This window comes from Vanacampus margaritifer, chromosome 19 (genome assembly GCF_051991255.1).
Source record: "Vanacampus margaritifer isolate UIUO_Vmar chromosome 19, RoL_Vmar_1.0, whole genome shotgun sequence".
NCBI classification, from domain to species: Eukaryota; Metazoa; Chordata; class Actinopteri; order Syngnathiformes; family Syngnathidae; genus Vanacampus; species Vanacampus margaritifer.
Window position 1 is genome coordinate 11496664 of NC_135450.1, and position 18779 is coordinate 11515442.

The following is an 18779-nucleotide window of genomic DNA, read 5'->3' on the forward strand; positions in this document are numbered from 1 at the left end:
ATCTAACACCATCCATGAAACGTTACCACCGTGCACATGTACAGTTGGGGGGGGTGGGGGGGACCCCAGGATTTGGTTAATGGGATGAACAAAGGCCTGATTGATAGCCTGCCGAAGAGCCTGCAGTGTTTTCTTGAATGAGAGGCCGACATCAGCGGGAGACTTTTAATGAGTTTGAAATCACCTTTTTCAACCTTCATCCCTTCTTCTGCCCTGACGGCGTCTCCTAAAATGTAACCGTGCAGCACAGTGGAGACGCTGCGAAATGAGAAATCCACTGATGGGTTATATTGCTGAAACTTTGTGTTTTTTTGGTCACATCGGTGTATAGTTAATTCTAATTGGGTCTGGGGTGCGCATATCTTAGCCCATTGGGGTTTTCTTTTCAACACAGCCACCACAAACAAACATAGAAAAATAGAATAACCCCCCCCCCCCCCCAAAAAAAAAAAATCCGTCCCATTGTGTTAACTGCCCATGCGTGTCTCCTTCCAGATGTTTCGATGGCCATTTGCGAGCAGGCTGGATGGCAGCGAGATGCTGGAGATCCAAGTCTACAATTACAGCAAAGTCTTCAGTAACAGGTGACGTCGCATTCATCATATCAAACTGCATGTTTTTTTTTTGCTCTCGATGCACAATCTATCTAACTGCGCACCGTGTTTTCCAGCTTGTACTAAAATGGTTCTCACTTGTTTGTGCAATGGACTGCAAACCACAACCGCAGTATTTAAATATGATCTTCCTTCTCTTCTTGTTACCTCATGTCATGACTCACAATTAAAAGCAGCATCATATCTTCCTCATCAGTGGCCGGTCATAAAAAAAAAAAAAGAAGTGTATTAGATGGTCAGTAATGGGCCCATTTGTCACTCAGTGATCAAATCAGACAAGGAAGACTTGCGGCCATCATGATGGACGACGCTTAATCACAAAGTGCATTTGATTTAACACCGCATTGGCATACAGACTAATGAGAAACATCACGGCTATTGATATTTGCTGCCGTCATTTATCGCTCCATTTTTGTGACGTATTTACGCCATTTGGGGCGCTTAAGCGTTTTTCATCAATACACACTAAAAAATGATGGGTTGTGTTTGGTAGTTGTGGATTTTGAGCAGACTGGGTTACGTTTACAGATTGGGTTGGAAATTGGATTTGGCGGGCCCATCATTTTGGACAGCTTTGCTGTGTACTGAAGTTGTAAATGTAAAGTATTTGTAGAAAATTGATTGGGGTTCGATTTCTGGCCCACCCACAAAAAAACGGTTGGGTTGGGTTTGGAAAAGCAAATGCAAGTGATTTAATGTAGTTAGTAAAAAAAAAATTTTTGAACCATGGCTACACATTTCTTGGTAGCTTCAACTCATCGTTATGGGGAGTTTTCACCCTTTGTCGGGTCAAAAATCCTGAGCCAATGTGCTGGCTCAAATCTTCAAGCTAGCGTTTGCTGGGTCTCTTTTGGACCGAGCATTAGGTTAGCCATTTTACCCAATTTGGGTTACTTTTTTGATGTATCGTTTAAGAGTGTCAGTTTGTTGTACGCCGTTTCATGGTTCATCATTCGCACCCTCTCTGTTAGATTTTAGCAATCATTTTTTTGTTTTTCTTTCAATATGCTTCCTTAACTCATTCAAACTCAAAAACGTATAAATACGTCTTTAATACTTAATACATGCATTCCCAAAAACGTATTTATACGTTTTTTAAAGTTTTGTGTTTTTTTTTATTCTAGAGCTTACAGAAGGCTTTGATTCAGCTTCTGACATGAAGAGTTCGCTTAAAGCAATGATAGTTGTTAAAAAAAAAACGGCCAGCAGGTGGCAGCAGAGTATAAGAGATCAACCATGTAGCAACATGCTCTTTTTCCTGGTGTTTTCAACAGGTTTGTGAATCATGATGAAACTTAGCTATATTCTAATGCTAATTTCTGCAAAACGGAAGGAAACACATACAAAGAATAGACTCTAATCTTTCTTTTGGTCGGTTCCATGTTTTTATAGCAATAGAGAATATTCTGTGGGCCTTGCAAAAACAGTCAAAATCCAGTAAAGCGGCAAAGGGGGTGAAAATGGCTGGAAGTCAATGAGTTCATGTAATATAAAACATTTAATATCTTCCTATAGCATAGATTTTCAGCTACATGCAGGTGGGTCTGGAATGTATATTCCCATGATAAAAAAAATTAAAAAAAGGATTCGCTATGGCTGCTTGTTTCTCTTCTCAGTCTTTAAAAATTCAACCAGATTCTCGCAGCTGCTTGCTTATAGTCCCCAAGCTTCCACATGTCCCCTATACACTCCTACTCGATTCGACTGTGTGAGTGTGTGTCCACTGACAACATTGCAGCGCTAAAGACTGGTGGCAGGCCTGTGTGACAGATGCGGTGTCACTTCAACAGAAGGACGCTATTAATTGTTACTGCTTTTTTTTTTTCTTCCTGGTGCAGTTTCCAAAGTAGAAAACTGGAACTAGAAGCAGCAGCAGCAGCAGCACTAACTTCTATTATTGCTCAGTTAATGAGTATTTTTCATGATTTCAGAGACTAGAATTAGACGACCAATCCCTTGAGACCTAGAAAGTGGAGGAGCTTCAGTATTATCACCACCAGCACAGCCACCGCCGCATCCCATCCAGTGACCACATGTTCGATAACGCCGCCACAGCACATTGGGAAAGCAGTGACGCATGATGTTCTGTGCGCTGTTCCGCCACACCACTCATGATTTCACAACCAATTTTCTGCTACGGCTGCAGATAATAACAAATAATGTGTTCACCTGGGTAGGGTTAAGCCTGGGGCGGCTTCCTTTGGGGTTCAGATCCAAAATCCACAACTAACTGAAATTGGCGTCAAACCGCCTTCGGGCTCGCATTGCGGACGACACGGCTCACCTGCTTTCTGGGTTTGGCCGTGATGGCACTTTGACCTCACTTCCAGTTGACAGCAGGGGGCGCTGCGGGATAAAATGTCAGCCTAGTCGAAAGTTAGAAGGATTTTTCTCCAGAAAAAAAATAATAAAAATAAAAATAAAAGTAAAAGTAAAAGTAAAAATAAAAATAAAAATAAAAATAAAAATAAAAATAAAAAAATAAAAAAATTAAAAAATTTAAAAATTAAAAAAAATAAAAAATAAAATAAATAAAAAAATAAATAAAAAAAGAAGGATTTTTCCTCGATGCCAAAAAAAAGTGTTGGATTGTAGTCCAGTCTAAATTAGATGGGATTTCAACCCCCGCCTCTGTCTGACATGCTAAATGTATTTGTGCATATCATTACCCATGATACGCACATTTCTCTGGCACGCATGCCAAGTGCTTAAACTATTGATCGCGTGTGCTTGTTTTGTGATATCATCGCTCCCTGCAGGCTTTTATGCTGCCGGGTGATCGTTTTGTGCGCGTCGTCTGATGACTCTTTCAATGATTATGCAACAATTCCACGTTTTATAAATTCACCTTTTAGTACGTTGGTGTTTACCATTAGAGTGCAAGCAAGCCTGCGACCACACTGTGTGTTCCTCATAGACCGTATGACTTGTTGGTTTGTGGGCTGAAATCACTTTTGGGGTAAACTCTTTAAAATATTCAACAGCTCTAATTGGCCAGTTCAATGGTGATTCGAGGTTGATGGTGCGAAGTGTATGGAAGCAATATCGCCATGATTGTATGTTTACGCCTTATTATCCTGCCGGTAACAACGAAGCTATCCGAATTTTGTGGAAGAACGAGAATGTTTTGACTTTGATTTAATTATACGCACAACTCTAGGAGTCTTAATCCATTTAGTCGCGTGTCCAGAGTGATAAGATCTTCAGCGTGTCTACAAAGTGCACAAACATGATGAAAGCTTTGGGGAATTAGCTTGTCTTCACAATTTGCATGCTAGAAACTAGCCATCTTCTAATCAAAAGCTCAATGATGTTTCAAACCTAATTGAATTGGAACAAATCACTCTTCTAATTATGTAAAATAAGTGACTTTCTCATGGATTTTATGATTCTGTTTGTTTTAGACTCACAGCAATTTCTTTACAAAGGCTCCGACTTTTATTTCCAAGCCAGTTAAGCAAGAAAAGTAGCAACGAGCTGGATGCAGTCAAAGCTGCGGCAAAGGAGGAATGATTCTCAGTGGGCTCAGCATGTTTCACAATCAAATCTGCTTAATGCGGGGTAACAATAAGACGAGTGTAAGCAATCATTTACGACGCCGTCTGCTTTTGGCTGTGGTGTCTTTACAAGGATTTGTCCAAATGGCAACGAAAACATTTCTAGTGGAGGAAAACAAAAGATCAAAATGTTCAGCAAAGCTTCTCGCCACTGTCCATTCCGTCAAGTTGAAATCGAACCTGCATACAGTTCAAGCTCATGCAGAAAATTCATTTGAGTGCGTTTAGAATGTGTATCCTTAGACAGGGATAGTCTGCTGGCATGGCAGCTTTAGAGTGCCTTGTTGTCAGCAGCGAGTGCGCTGACGACATCAAAGAGAGAGAGAGCTCAAGAGTGATGGGGGTGTGGGTGATGAGTTGTAATGTTGGAGGGGGTGAGCATCCATGGCATGGTGACTTTAGAGCGCCTCGTCGTCAGCTGTGAGTGCACGCGCACAACAACAAAAAAAGAGCTCAAGAGTCACACCGGGGTAGGGGGTGACGTTGGGGTGAAGGGTTCATACGTGACGGGGCCTTTCCCTGGAATGGGGCCTTAGAGTGCCTCGTTGTCAGGTGTGAGTGTGTGCACATCACAGAGAGAGAGCTTGAGAGTGACACTAGGTTAGGGGGTGATGTTGGGGTGAATGGGTCTGATGTGACAGTTGCTTCGCACTGGCATACTTTAGAGTGCCTCATTGTTGTCAGCTGCGAGCGTGCGCACATCATGGAGAGAAAGCTCAAAGGTGACACCAGGATGGGGTGGAGGGTAATGTTGGGGGTCCGACATGACAGGGGCTTCCCCATGACATGCTGACCTCAGAGTGCCTCGTTGTCATCTGCGAGTGCACGCACATCACAGAGAGAGCTCGAGTGACACTGGGGTGGGGATATGATGTGGGGGGATGAAGGCTCTGACGTGCATGGTGACTTTAGAGTGCCACGTTGTCAGCTGCGAGTGTGTGCAAATCACAGAGAGAGAGCTTGAGAGTGACACTAGGTTAGGGGGTGATGTTGGGGTGAATGGGTCTGATGTGACAGTTGCTTCACACTGGCATACTTTAGAGTGCCTCATTGTTGTCAGCTGCGAGCGTGCGCACATCATGGAGAGAAAGCTCAAGGGTGACACCAGGATGGGGTGGAGGGTAATGTTGGGGGTCCGACATGACAGGGGCTTCCCCCTGACATGCTGACCTCAGAGTGCCTCGTTGTCATCCGCTAGTGCACGCACATCACAGAGAGAGCTCGAGTGACACTGGGGTGGGGATATGATGTGGGGGGATGAAGGCTCTGACGTGCATGGTGACTTTAGAGTGCCACGTTGTCAGCTGCGAGTGTGTGCACATCACAGAGAGAGAGCTTAAGAGCGACACTCGGTTTAGGGGTGATGTTGGGGTGAAGGTTCCCCCCGGCATGGTGACTTTAGAGCGCCTCATTGTCACAGTTTGAAAAAGCCCTACGACAAACCTGTTTCTATTTCCATTATTTCCTTTGGGTAAAAAGGTTCAAATCTGACCAAATTGGAGTTAAATTAGTGTCTGTTGGAATCCTCAGTGAAAAAGCTGTAGGTGGAAAGGAGTGAATGGCATCTTTGGCCGCACAAGCCACCTACACGTTCTTATTATGGCCGTGTCCATGTGTCACGTTGAGCCGCTGCTTCCTTTCAACTGTAACGAGCTGGAAATGAGCCGATGAGAAAAACAGCCCATCCCGCTCACCGCTTACCTTCGCCAGCAGCTACGACTGCCACACTCTTCACCTTCAACCCACTCGCGCCTTACAGTCCATAGCAGGACTTCGACACCAATACACAATGACATGCATTGATTGTTGTGTTTTCAGACTAGTGGGGACGTTCTGCATGGTGCTCCAGAAGGTGGCGGAGGAGGGGCAACTCGAGCTGACCGACACACTCATAGACGATAATAACACATCTATAAACGTGAGTCTAGATTTAGGATTATTTTTGCCACAAACTCATATTGTTTTCAGCAAAAAAAAAAGATGAAATCATGTCTTCTCATGAGAGCAGAATTACAGTCACACAGGATACGAAACGATACCATGCTAACACCGCAAAGCTAACTGTGTGAATACAGACACAAATAACATTTTCTTACGTTTTAATGATGTTCATCAGACTTTTATTGGCGTCATTAACTCAAAGCCTACATAATGTGCCTTATTCAGGATGGGTGAGTGAGTTCTATCTTATTTTTCAGTATAAATGCTCATCAATCTCCAATTATTTTGTTTAGTTTTTTATGTTGTCATGGCCCACTTACTTGCATCTAATTATATTGCTTGTTGTTGACTCTACTGCTCACCAGGGGGCGTATTTGCATTGCATCTTGGGATTGCAATCATATGATGTGATGTGGTCTGAAATGATCTCATTCTTTAGTGTTTACAGTCTTAGAAAGTTCCTTAAATCTGGCCTTAAAGCATTCCATAACTTGTATATGGATTTATTTACCATAATTTACTACTTATTTCAGTTTTACTTAAAATTTTTTTTTTTTTTTAGCTTTTATTAGTTTCTGTTTAGTTTTCATTAGTTGTTTTTTTTCCAAACTTGCTTCATTTTAGTTTAATTTCACATATACTGTACACTACACTGTATATACATATATATTAGGGGTGTGCATCGCTCCACCATTTTCGATACGTGAGCTACGATGCAATTCAAGATTGTAACGATAAAATGTAACAATTTGATTCGGTTTGATTCGATCCGTAGCTTTTGTTTGCAATGCGCAACATGTAAAAATCGCTTCAAAGCTCAAACTATCCAAGGTCAAAGCGATTTGTATCCGGTATACTGTACAAAAAAGACGATTTGATATGCATCTCGATACATGGGGTGCGATACGATACTCGTGTATGATACCGACAAAGATGAAAAACAAAATACATTTTTGCTAGAATTATAGTTTATTTGATTTAGTTTTATAAACATAATCTGTAATTTTAGTTTTTTTTTTTTTTAATTACTCACATTTTTATTTTATTTCGTTAACAAAAAATGTTTAATTAATTTTAAACGCACAACTTTTGTAACGCATCTGGCTAAAAGGCGACAAACAAAATCGCCTATCAGATTGAATTCTCACACAAGTTCGGGTCAAGGTGTTAACGGAGGAGAACAAAGCAAAAAACAATCGGTCTCTAAGCAACAGCAGCTTAATTGTATTCTTGCGCTAACCGCTAATTATAGCTCTTGAGAGAAAGTTGTTTTTAGCGATTAGTGTGAAGATGTTGGCGGTTCTGACTGAGGCAGCTTTCAGGCGAGTTGCGATGGGGGGGGGGGGGGGCACGTGCTGATGCGATGTTTTTTCAGACGATATGGCACGCCCGTGGGAGCGCTTTAAGACTCAACACGCGCACGCATGAAAGTGGCTACACGCGTACATACAGACAATTAAGGCTGAGCAGAAGCGAGGCTCAAGGATAGCGCTTTCTTTTGCAAATATGTGCTGGTGTGGTTGCTATAGTAACACCAAATAAAAGTAGACCGATTACTCTGAGAATTGGAAGAAAAGCTCAGGGAGCGAGGAAACATTTTTCATCGCAGCCGTCTTTTTGCTTGCAATAAATCGACTGTGAAAAAAAAAAGTCTGAAAAATATTCACCCCCAGCCCCCAAATAAAAATTCCCAGAAGAAATGACTTTGTCACCATTGATTCTGTGGGGGATTTTTAAACTACTGTTAACCAAATTTCCCCAGAAGGCACCCTAGAGATGATTTACAGCCGAGTCCATTTCCTGTAATGGCAGCTGTTTTCACACACAATTAAATGCATTTAATCTAAAATAAGACGCGAGTTAGCCTTAAGGTGCGGCAAATTATGTGAAACTTCCAACAGTGCCAGGAAGAAGAATGGAGCAGATCAATTTAGGAAAACAAAGCAAATTGACAGCTTTAAAGAGTAAATCATTTAAATGCACTAGTTAACAACTGATAAGGATTATTTATTTGGGTTGATGACGATTAATCGGCTAATTCATTGAAAAATGCAATTAATGAAATGACCTCTTTTTGGGTGCAATAAATGCAAGCCTTTTTAACCAAGTCTTCCTCCGGTTTTCAGACCAGCGTTACCATAGAGATCCGATACCAGCCGATGGACGGCACAGCGGGCGTGTGGAGTAACGGCGAGCATCTGGACGTTCCCGACGACCGCGACGGGATGTTTACGTTCGAGACGGACAGCTTGCTGTCGGGGCAAAGCCACGGATCGGGGGCGTCTGCAAAACGATCTTTGCAGGGATCAATACCCACCTTCAGAAAGTGAGTTCAACGTGATGCCTCACCCAAATGTGAAATATGAATATGATGCAAAGTACGATTTATTTTTATTATTATTATTTACAATGCTATGATATGATTCAGACTTCCTGCTGCTAACAGGTGAGCATTAGACACCACAACGGGTCTCCAGGGCTTGCATGAGGAGTACTTTTTGTTCCGCCACCGGTTTGTCCTTGGAAGGGGCATTCGTGCGTTCAGTACATCCGAGAGTTCCTAGCGCGCCAAAGCACAGTTCTGTCCTCTGGCAAAGTGCGCAACAGAAGGGGAAGGAAGTTTCACTTGGGAAGCTTTTGTGTCCAAAAGATCCTTCCTTGTGTTTGCCACTTTTACAAGTAAGAGGCCTTATCACCTTTTCCACAGTCTTAGAAACTTTTTTTTTTCTTCTCTGGGTTAGGGTTAGAAAAGAGAAAGAGAAAAAAAAAACCTTTTATTTTTTCCCCCTTTCCATCATGCGGCAAATGCATTTTGATGCTAATTGGACTGGATCCTGGGATCCGAAGCACAGATAAGGTCACGAAGAGAATGACCTCATCTTACAGTCAGACATTTTTGCTTTAGGAGTCGCGAGGAGCAGAACATGGAGAATGACACTCCTGGATAAGAACGTTTTTTTTTTTTTTTTCTCTCGAGTAGATTCGTCAATCTCTGATATCTCTGTTTTCCCTCTTGGCAACATTTCTCTTGTTTACAACTCGGCCACGACAGTGAAGATGTATCAGAGAGCTCTCACTTGAAAGTTGTTTTTTCTTGTGAATGCCTTGAGGGGGAAATATTGCGGAAGACAGCTACATTTTTGCCACACTTTTTTGTGTCAATGGCGATGGCGATGCGCTTTCTCCACCATTTATTGTTGTTTACTGTATGCAAAAGTATTGGAACGGCCAGGTCAATTGTTGTCCTTTTGGTTTCAGATTCAAAATTGCAGCTTTTTATATCTGTATGCGTAAAACAACTGAGGACAGACCACCTTTTTTGGACACGCCCACTTTTCAAGTGAGCAAAAAGTATCGGAACAGACATTATGAAATGAACTTAAAGGGAAGAACATTTGAAATGCTTTTTTTCCAGGCCTCTACTGCAGAATCTTTCAGTTCTTATGCTCAATATTTTTTGCATTATATAGTTGACAACTCTCTGGTCTTCACGTTTATTTAACAGCAAATTTGAGTACCTCCCACCAAACTCATTCTTCATGCAGTGTTTGCCCGCAACTTTGGAACATTTACCTGCAAGCCTTTAAGTCTTTCCAGGTGTGACGCAAACCCCAACCCTAGCATGCCAGGACCTCACAATGGCAGTTGCATCCATCTGGAATAATGACAAAGTCACACTGTGCTCAAATCCTTTTCCTATTCTTACATTTCAGGATATTCAAGAATTGTTTTTTTTTTTAATTAATTTAATATAATTTAATTTTACGGTCCATTAGAAATGCACTCAGCGAGGCGTGCATGTTTAATTGAATCCCAAACAGCAGGCAAATGATTGAATGAATTAGCATATTTGAACGCCGTTACACTAATTATAATAAAAGCGTGTTTCGCTTTTGCGAACGTGACAGCGGCCACCGAGCGGACGTCAGTTTCAGTGCACAGCGGCAAAGTGACTTCCGAATGGTTCTTCAGGATTCCAAATTTATTTCTCGTTGTCAGCAGTTACCTAAAGCCAGCTTGTCAGGCCTTTATATATACCTGTCATATACGCTTCATTATCTTCCCCTAAATTGAAAGGCATTGTAGTGTAAGTTGCTGCAGGCTTCCCCCTTCCCCCCCCCCTTCCCCCCCCTTCCCCCCCTGCCCCCCCTGTGTGGGTTGCGGGCCTGCACGATGATTTATGACCATCTCCTTTACACTTTTTTTTTTTTTTTTTTTTTTGCTATCTGATGCACCTCAATGAGAAAAGCTCTGCAGAGGTTTTGCCACCCCGAGTGAATATATCAACTGGTGAGTGGGTGGGCTGTCACTCAGGGTAAGAGATTCCAACAGGACACATTTAGCCACAACAAGAATGTTAAATATCTTTAGAGTGCAAACATACTAACAAGGCACTTTTTTTTTTTTTGGGTCCTTGTAATTAGTGATGGGAAAATGAAGCTTCATGAAGCACTTGCGATCTTTTTTTACTCCTCTAGATGGTGCTCTTGGTTTAGAGATGAAGGCTTAGCGCAATGATAATTGATTAAATTTGCACTGCATCTTGAATCCAAGAGTGCCATCTAGAGGAGTCAAAAAATATCACAAGTGCTTCATGAAGCTTCATTTTCCCATCACTCCTTGTAATATGTATGCACTATTTACGTAAATGACGTTGATAAAGACCTACTGTGTTGTCCTTCTTTGAAGCACGGCTGCTTTTGTAGTGGCAGAAAGTCTTTTGATTTAAAGATTTGCTGCGTATCTGGAAGTAAAACATCGGAATGAACAAGTCTGAAACAGACGGCTTCTTTTCCAAGCCGCTTGGTCAAATTGCAATGAAAAATGGATTTAAAGGGAATATGGAGGTGTTGGACTCACTCGGGGTTTCGCTACCTGTCTTTTTTTTCCCCGTCTTCCTTGCGGCCTCATCAGAATGCATTATGTAGGACTTTTTCAAATCACTTTATAAAATATGAGGTTTGGGAGCACAAAGACACTTACAAGAGTGTAAATGAGTTGGAAGATTGTGATAATAACATCTAGAAAATCAAGTGGAGTGACGATGCTGCAAAGGCTGGGGAATCTGGTAACACATTTCTTGGTACGTTCTAAAAACAGTTGGGTCCAAAAATGGACCGAGCCACCTCTTGGGTCTATTTGATGAAACTTGGGCCGTTTTTTTCTACAACGCAACACAATTTTTTGGACTGTTTTGTACAAAATGACCCAGATTTGGGGGATTGTTTTGTACAAAAACTCCTAATTTTTATTTAGGCTCTTTTATACAAAATGACCCCCAAAAAAATCCGCTGTTGTGGACAAAATGACCCAATTTTTTGGGTTGTTGTTAAAAAAAAAAAAAAAAAAAAAATTTTTTTGTTCCAACTGTTTTTAGAGTGTAGTTTTAACTCATCAGCATGGGTAGTTCTAACTACTTATTGGATTGAAGTCTTGACCCAACGATAGGACATATCCACTCAAAACACTGGGTGTAAATAACCCAACATTTGGCTCACCCCATTTGGCACCCAGTGCTGGGTTAGCTATTTCACCCAGTTTTGAGTTACTTTTGACCCGGCCGTCTTAAGAGCGTTAGAGGATGGACGGGGATGAGTTGACTTGACTAACTTACCCGAAATAGGCCCAGTCCGGGAAAAAGCTTTGCCGTCCGTCTCCTTTGGTGTGATTGACGTTCAAGTGCACTTCTGTGTGTGAACTGGATCGCTGTGAGCAAGTGAGAGAAAAAGCCCCGGTGTCAGAATCTATTCAGCAAAGTAACTCGCGCAGAACACACGTGAATTATTTAGCATTCATATACAGTGCATTGCTAAAGAATATATTGTAGATATAGATTGGCAAGCATAGCCAACTCTTCCATGTGGGGTGTCTGGTTGTGAGCAATAATACGTCCTCGTATCGTTCATTTGCAAGTGCCATATACACGTGTAACAAGGCAATCTATCCATGCTGTCATCTATTATTGATTTGCACCCCCAACCAGCATAAACACAGCATGGTTCATTTTCATTTGCAAATTCACGTGCGCACAACTTGTTATACCTCACATACTTGACATACACACGTTTGTGTCGACTGTGTGTGAATGAATTTGGCCATTTTTCTTTTTTTTTCAAAAACAAAAAAAAAACGACAAAAAAGAAAAATAATTTCGCCATTTCTACTGTCGTGTCGGCAGTATTGACGTTTTATTTTTTATTTTATTTTTTATTAAATCTACCTGGAAAGAATTCTTGTAAAATTTAAAAGATTACAGATTTCGATTCATTCATCATTAAATCAATCGTTTTTTCATAACATTTGTCTTTAATAAACCTGGATGGTCAAAATGAGTTGGTTAAAATTTGAAAAAAAAAAAAAAAAAAAAAAAAAACGTCTCCATCAGAAAACCTACATAAACAGCAGAGACAAGCTTTTAAGTACAATATTATTATTATTATTATTGTTTACTGACATACACATGTAAAAATTATTTAACCGCTGTTTGATAATATATATATATATAAAAAACATCCTAGATCTTAAAGTGTGAGTTTTGAGTCTACTTTTACTACTTGGTCAGTCAACTTTGGGATTTCGGTGTTTGTTGATGTTGTTGACTGACGTGTTGGCCCACAACACCCTTTTGACTGCTGGTAACATTAACCACCCTCATTATCTACCAATTATATCCTCCCCTCCATGAGTCGCTCCCCTCCTTGCACCCACGCTTCAACCCCCCCCCCGCTCATTGGTCTCATCTGCTTGCGTGTTTTGGACCTGCAGCACCTCATAGATGAGAAATAGAATAATCATCGAAGTTTATGAAAAGGATTAATGGTGACCTTGCATCGCTATTAAGTGGACGGGGACAAGTAAGTGTTTCATGTGTTAAGTATGAAAAAAAAATTGTATTTTCAGACTATGCTTTATTTTTTTTTTATTTTTTTTAATTTTTTTGGGGCTTTTTTTTTTTTTTTTAATAATGCAGAAAAAAATTTACATTAAGGAGAATAGCAGCTTCTTTGGGCCAGCTGGGAAATTGATCATGTTAAATTCAATGCATCAAGTTATTTAGTTGTTAACTTGATGGAGCTTCAAATTATTTGTTGAATACATCAGCTGTCGACGTATTTAACGTAGTAGCTTAGCATCCTGGAGCAATGACAATTATTTCAAATTTTTGCTGGGACTTTCCATTGGGGTTAGGGTCATTGAACACATTTTTCAAAGGCAAATTACTACCTAATGTCTGTATTTGAAATATTTTTTGGTGTGTTTTTCATGTAATATTCTCATTACTGAGCAGTTTTCGTTAGTTGTAAGTTGTAATCATAATAATTACTACTAAAAAAAAATAATAATAATAATAATATTTGACTGTGTATGGAGTGATACTGTATATGAGTTTCACTTTTTTTAAATTCATTGAAAGATTTCGAAATTTGAACTTGACATGGCATTCTTGGAAACAATTCTGCCTTGTTTTTCCACACGTGGGCCGGGGATTATAACAGAAACAGGACCCAGATACCGTAGACGGATTGTCAATGCTTGAGGACGCAAAGGCAAAAGCGTATTCATTAATTTGCTGCCGTGTATCCATATCGGCAGCAAATTGGACGGTCACGCGGTTTCTTAATTATTCAGGCTGCTCATTCGGGGGCTGTCGCCGGTGACATCACGAGTCTTTGTAGTGGCCGGGATATGCGATCCAGATCATACAAATGTGGAGAAACCGGACACTCTTGTTTTTGTCATTGTGGCTTTGACCAATTGCGGCTGACGGCAACTCGGACTTCAATGTCGTGCCGAGTCGCTATGATTGACTTGGCGGTGTTTGGTTGCCTCTTGATCGGTGTCAATCAGTCTGGTGGCTTTGGGCCCAGTGATTGAAAGTGACCTTGGAGGCTTGTTTGGAGAATCAAGTACAAGTTGGTGGTATCACTTGCACCCTGTCCCTTTTGTCTTCCACAACAGATCGGGGAAAGCAGTGTTTGCAGCCATGAAGCTTGGCAAGATCAGGGGATCGAAAGAAGATCACAAGAAAGGTCATGGAACAAGTCTTGAGACCAATTATTATTTTTTTTTTTTCAAAATTCAATATATGCAGTATGTTTGTTTGTTTTTTTGGGGTGTGAGCACACATTACTTCCCCTAAAGAAACCCCTAAAAAAGATTAAAATACTGTTCAAGCCTGTATCCCACACAAAAAGTTCATTTCATTTCAGGGTTCGTTCAAGGTCGCAGCATTTCCTAAACGTTCTCTGACCTGTCTTAATATTATCCTAAACAGTCTTAATGGTCTTGTTGCAAGGACATTTTGGGACAAGAAAGACCATTAAGACTGTTGAGAGAACATTTAGGAATGTTTGCAACCTTGAACAAACCCTGAGGAACCCTCAAATGAAATCAGCGTTCACTAGTGTCAAAAACGTTCATCTCTCAGTGGGACATGGGCTTAATAAAATTAAAATATTTAGAGATATAGGTATATTTATTTATTTATTTAAAAACTTGTAGGGCATTCCACTTGGGGACATTTTTTTCCTCTATTTTTGGTACAGTTGAGTTCGGTTCTCCATCGGTTCAGATGAACATCTTAGCGAGAAAACTTCACCAATGAATTAAAGGAAGATTTTATGTGACAATACAATGCTACATGATGAAATTAGCCGCGGGCAAACGGCAATAATAAATAATGGAACAAACCTATCACCAAAAAAAAAATTTAAAAAAATTTTTTTTTAATTCAGTTGTATTTGTTTGTTTTGTGACAGCAGTTTGAAAAGCTGTTTATTAAAAAAAAAAAAATTACTTCACAGGTTGTACCTCGGATGAGCCGGCAGTGCTCGACATGGAGGACCTGGACAAGAAGGCGATGCGTCTCGCTGGGATGTTGGAACCGGACGCCATTTCGCTGGCGTCTGTCACTGCTGTCACCACCAACATCTCCAATAAGAGGTCTCAGCTTTGACTGCGATGCAAAACACATTGGATATAAACACAGATGTTAGCATGAAGTGAAATACAAATGGATTTATTTAATGAAGAAACAAAAATCTTTGCGCTCATTTGTTCAGGTCCAAACCAGATATTAAGATGGAACCAAGTTCTGGACGACCAGTGGATTACCAGGTTTGTGTGCATGGCTAACATGCTAGCTTAGTATCTTTAAGTAGCATTACACACATACAGTATATTGATTTTGTCTAAAACTCTTTAATATGCCTAAAAAAAACAATTGTATTAGGGAGAAAAGTGTCTATTCAGGCAGAATTGTCTCTTTTGTTTCTGATGCTGTTAACATTAGTGGCTGTGCTAATGTTGACTTTTCAGAGTTGTGAGTACAAACAATAATACAATGTTTTTGGCTTTTTAGATTTCCTGTAAAGTAGTGATTATGGAATATTTTTTCCCGACAGCCACAGAATTTAGGTTTACAGCTACCCATTGGTATCTCCCACAACGGCGTCAAAGTCAATTATACCTTCAAACTTTCAGGAAGAGCCCGAGAGTGAAATGAAAAAAAAGGCATCCGTTTTCCTTTTACTGTAATGTTAAATTGGTCTCTACAAATGCATCACATGAGACCAGTGAGATGATTCACAGCAGCAAACTTTTACCTTGCAATTGCATGTTATTGTAAACAGTCCAGCCTTTATGTCTACCTCTCATCTTATTTAAAGGTTAATTATACCAGGAAGATACCTTGAGCTCCTAATGGCTTTGTCTTTCAAATGTAGTATTAGTTTAGCCTCGGGAGATGTCGTCGTTAAATGGAAGTCTGGGAAAAGCAAAGAATCGGGGGGGGGGGGGGGTCATTAAATTATGTTGAGGTTAATGACTCGTGTGATTTATTTAAGACGCCGATGTTCCAGCTGGTCGGCCCTCTATCCTTTACGCGGCGCGTCAACGCTGACGAATTCTCGTCTCCCATCAGATTAGCATCACCATCATCGAGGCCCGCCAGCTTATTGGCCTCAACATGGACCCCGTGGTGTGCGTGGAGATCGGCGATGAGAAGAAGTACACGTCCATGAAGGAGTCCACCAACTGCCCCTACTACAACGAGGTGAGATTCCAATGCTTGGCAGGATAAACGTTTCCAGTGTTACTCAAATGGTCTCCACGGCCATAAACCGACTGCGTGATTAGCTGCCATAAAACACGAATCATTGATTGTTTTGTCAGGGAATTAAATTTTATCCTCACAGGCGCAACAGGACCAACTTAAGAAGCCGAGAACATGGTAATGGGTTTTCGTTGGCTGCAATAAACATGCGATAAATTTTGGAGCAACCTCCACCAGGGTTTAACTAGTAACCAAAATGGAAATATGAATGACCGTTCATGTGAAGCCAATAAAACAAACAAGTAGCTTGAGTGAACTAAACTGAACGCAAATTAACTCATTCATTCCCAGCCATTTTCACTGAAGCAACCCCCTTTGCTCCCTATCGGCTGTTTTACTGGATTTTGACTGATGTTGCAAGGCCCACAGAATATATTGTATTCTATTGCTATAAAAAAAAATGGAACCTACCAAAACAACGATTAGATCCTCTTCTTTCATCAGGAAAATAAAAGTATATTTCTATCAGTTTCCATTTTATCCAAGTTTTTTTGGGGGGGGGGTGTGATGATGGCATGTCAAATTGGTAAAATTACCGAATGAGCTCTCAAGAAAAAAAAAATATATATATATATATATATATATATATATATATATATATATATATATATATATATATATATATATATATATATATATATGTCCAAGTTTCATCTTTATTCACAAATCGTTTTAAAACACTGGGGAAAATAGCTTTTTCTCTTATACTCTGCTGCCACCTGCTGGCCGTTTTTTGTAATAACTACCATTGCTTTAAGTGACCTCTTCAGGTCAGAGGCTGCATCAAAGCATTCTGTATACTCTAACATTAAAAAAAAAATTTTTTTTTTAATTAAACACGTATAAATACGTTTTTGGGACCATGGGCAAGATTTAAAATAGAACGTTTTTTGGAGCAAATGAGTTAAGCACAAAAGAGGATTGGACCAACAACTGCCTCCTAATACAAAAGTGGAAGAAAAACTCGATATGCCTGCCCTTGTCAACCCCAAAAATATATTTCATCCATGAATGCAAAACACCTCACCCTTGAATAGTTCCCCAACGAGCTTTCGTTGCAAGATGCTTCTTCGTGTCACACTGATCCGAGTCCTGTGGAGAGAAGACGAACAAGTGAGAGTTTGTCTGCTATCGATTCTTTTGTCCGTGACAAAACCCCCCGCGGACACACAAACTGAAAGGTAAACCTATCAGGATAATGGCCCTCACAGCTTTCCAGACTATTTTCTCACCCTTCAGTGGAGCTTTCTATCATTCATGGATATCGATGGCGCTATGAAAGGAGGTGGTATAGACTCATGTGCTTGCTTGGCTTCTTTTATAAATGTGATTACCGCACTGACTTTCTTCACACTCCGCGTCAGTACTGACACTATCATGAAAAGATCGCCATCACAGTTTTTACTATCCGCTCAATTCTACCATTGAACGATGTATTGATGTCTGCTGAGCGCTAACATTTTATGAAATGATCTCCCCCCCCCCCCCCCCGTCGTATTTTCTCCTCTCTCTGCAGTATTTTGTCTTCGACTTCCACGTCCCCCCTGATGTCATGTTTGATAAGATCATTAAGCTCTCGGTAAGGATCACCTCTCAACCTTTATTACTGTAAAATCATTAACTCATTCAGTCCCCCTTCGCTCCCGGCTGTTTTACTGGATTTTGACTGATTTTGCAAATCCCACAGAATATTGTTCTATTGCTATAAAAACATGGATTAGAGTCTCTTCTTTCATCAGGAAAAAAAAAAAGGATTTTTCTATCTGTTTCCGTTTTGCAGCAATTAGCATTAGAATATAGGTAAGTTTCATCATTATTCACAAATCTGTTTAAAATACTTGGTCAAAGAGCTTTTTTTGCAATGCGGCCTGGGTTGATCTCTTATACTCTTATACTACCATTGCTTTAAGCGTTCTCTTCAGTTCAGAGGCTGCATCAAAAAGCCTTCTGTATGCTCTAGCATAAAAATAAAAACGTATAAATACGATTTTGGGACCATGGCAATATTTTAAATTGAACGTTTTTATAGTTTTTTTTTTAAAGCAAATGAGTTAATTATCCATAACATGAGCATATCCCTAAAACAAACATTTCTTCAGCATTTTGTGTTAATATTTGATTCTACATTCCACGTTCAGGTTATTCACTCGAAAAACCTTCTTCGGAGTGGAACACTGGTGGGAACCTTCAAGATGGACGTCGGGACTGTCTACCATCAACCTGGTAGGCTACAAACTATGAATATCAAAACATGTATGCAGATTTACTGGATTGGGAATGTTGGGAACGTTGGAATGAAGTTCCCTATTTGGCTCCAAGAAGAATGTCGTTTGGTCAAACCCAGAGCACCAGTTCTACCACAAGTGGGCCATCCTGTCCGACCCGGTCGATATCACAGCGGGATGCAAAGGCTACCTGAAATGCGACATCGCCGTGGTGGGCAAAGGCGACAACATCAAGACTCCACACAAGGCCAACGAGACGGATGAGGATGACATTGAGGGGTGGGCCAGAATATTTATCTCCGTGACCGATTCGATGTAATGAAAAATC

The 18779-nt window shown here is 40.5% G+C and overlaps 2 protein-coding genes across 11 annotated transcripts in view; one reads left to right on the forward strand and one right to left on the reverse strand.

Annotated features, from left to right (window-relative positions):
* The window catches only part of LOC144039634 (dynein regulatory complex protein 1-like), a 281634-nt gene that overhangs the window by 233978 nt on the left and 28877 nt on the right, over nucleotides 1-18779 (reverse strand). For all 3 annotated transcript variants that reach the window (XM_077553193.1, XM_077553192.1, XM_077553191.1), the window contains one exon: nucleotides 17254-17318. The gene's annotated coding sequence lies outside the window, so the exon portion shown is untranslated. The remainder of the gene's footprint in view (nucleotides 1-17253; nucleotides 17319-18779) is intronic.
* The window catches only part of otofa (otoferlin a), a 63604-nt gene that overhangs the window by 23658 nt on the left and 21167 nt on the right, over nucleotides 1-18779 (forward strand). For all 8 annotated transcript variants that reach the window (XM_077553184.1, XM_077553181.1, XM_077553185.1 and 5 more), the window contains exons 3-12: nucleotides 496-584; nucleotides 5990-6089; nucleotides 8239-8438; nucleotides 14072-14142; nucleotides 14917-15055; nucleotides 15175-15229; nucleotides 16035-16166; nucleotides 17743-17805; nucleotides 18365-18449; nucleotides 18571-18730. In XM_077553184.1, coding sequence (XP_077409310.1) covers nucleotides 496-584; nucleotides 5990-6089; nucleotides 8239-8438; nucleotides 14072-14142; nucleotides 14917-15055; nucleotides 15175-15229; nucleotides 16035-16166; nucleotides 17743-17805; nucleotides 18365-18449; nucleotides 18571-18730 — 1094 coding nt within the window. The remainder of the gene's footprint in view (nucleotides 1-495; nucleotides 585-5989; nucleotides 6090-8238; nucleotides 8439-14071; nucleotides 14143-14916; nucleotides 15056-15174; nucleotides 15230-16034; nucleotides 16167-17742; nucleotides 17806-18364; nucleotides 18450-18570; nucleotides 18731-18779) is intronic.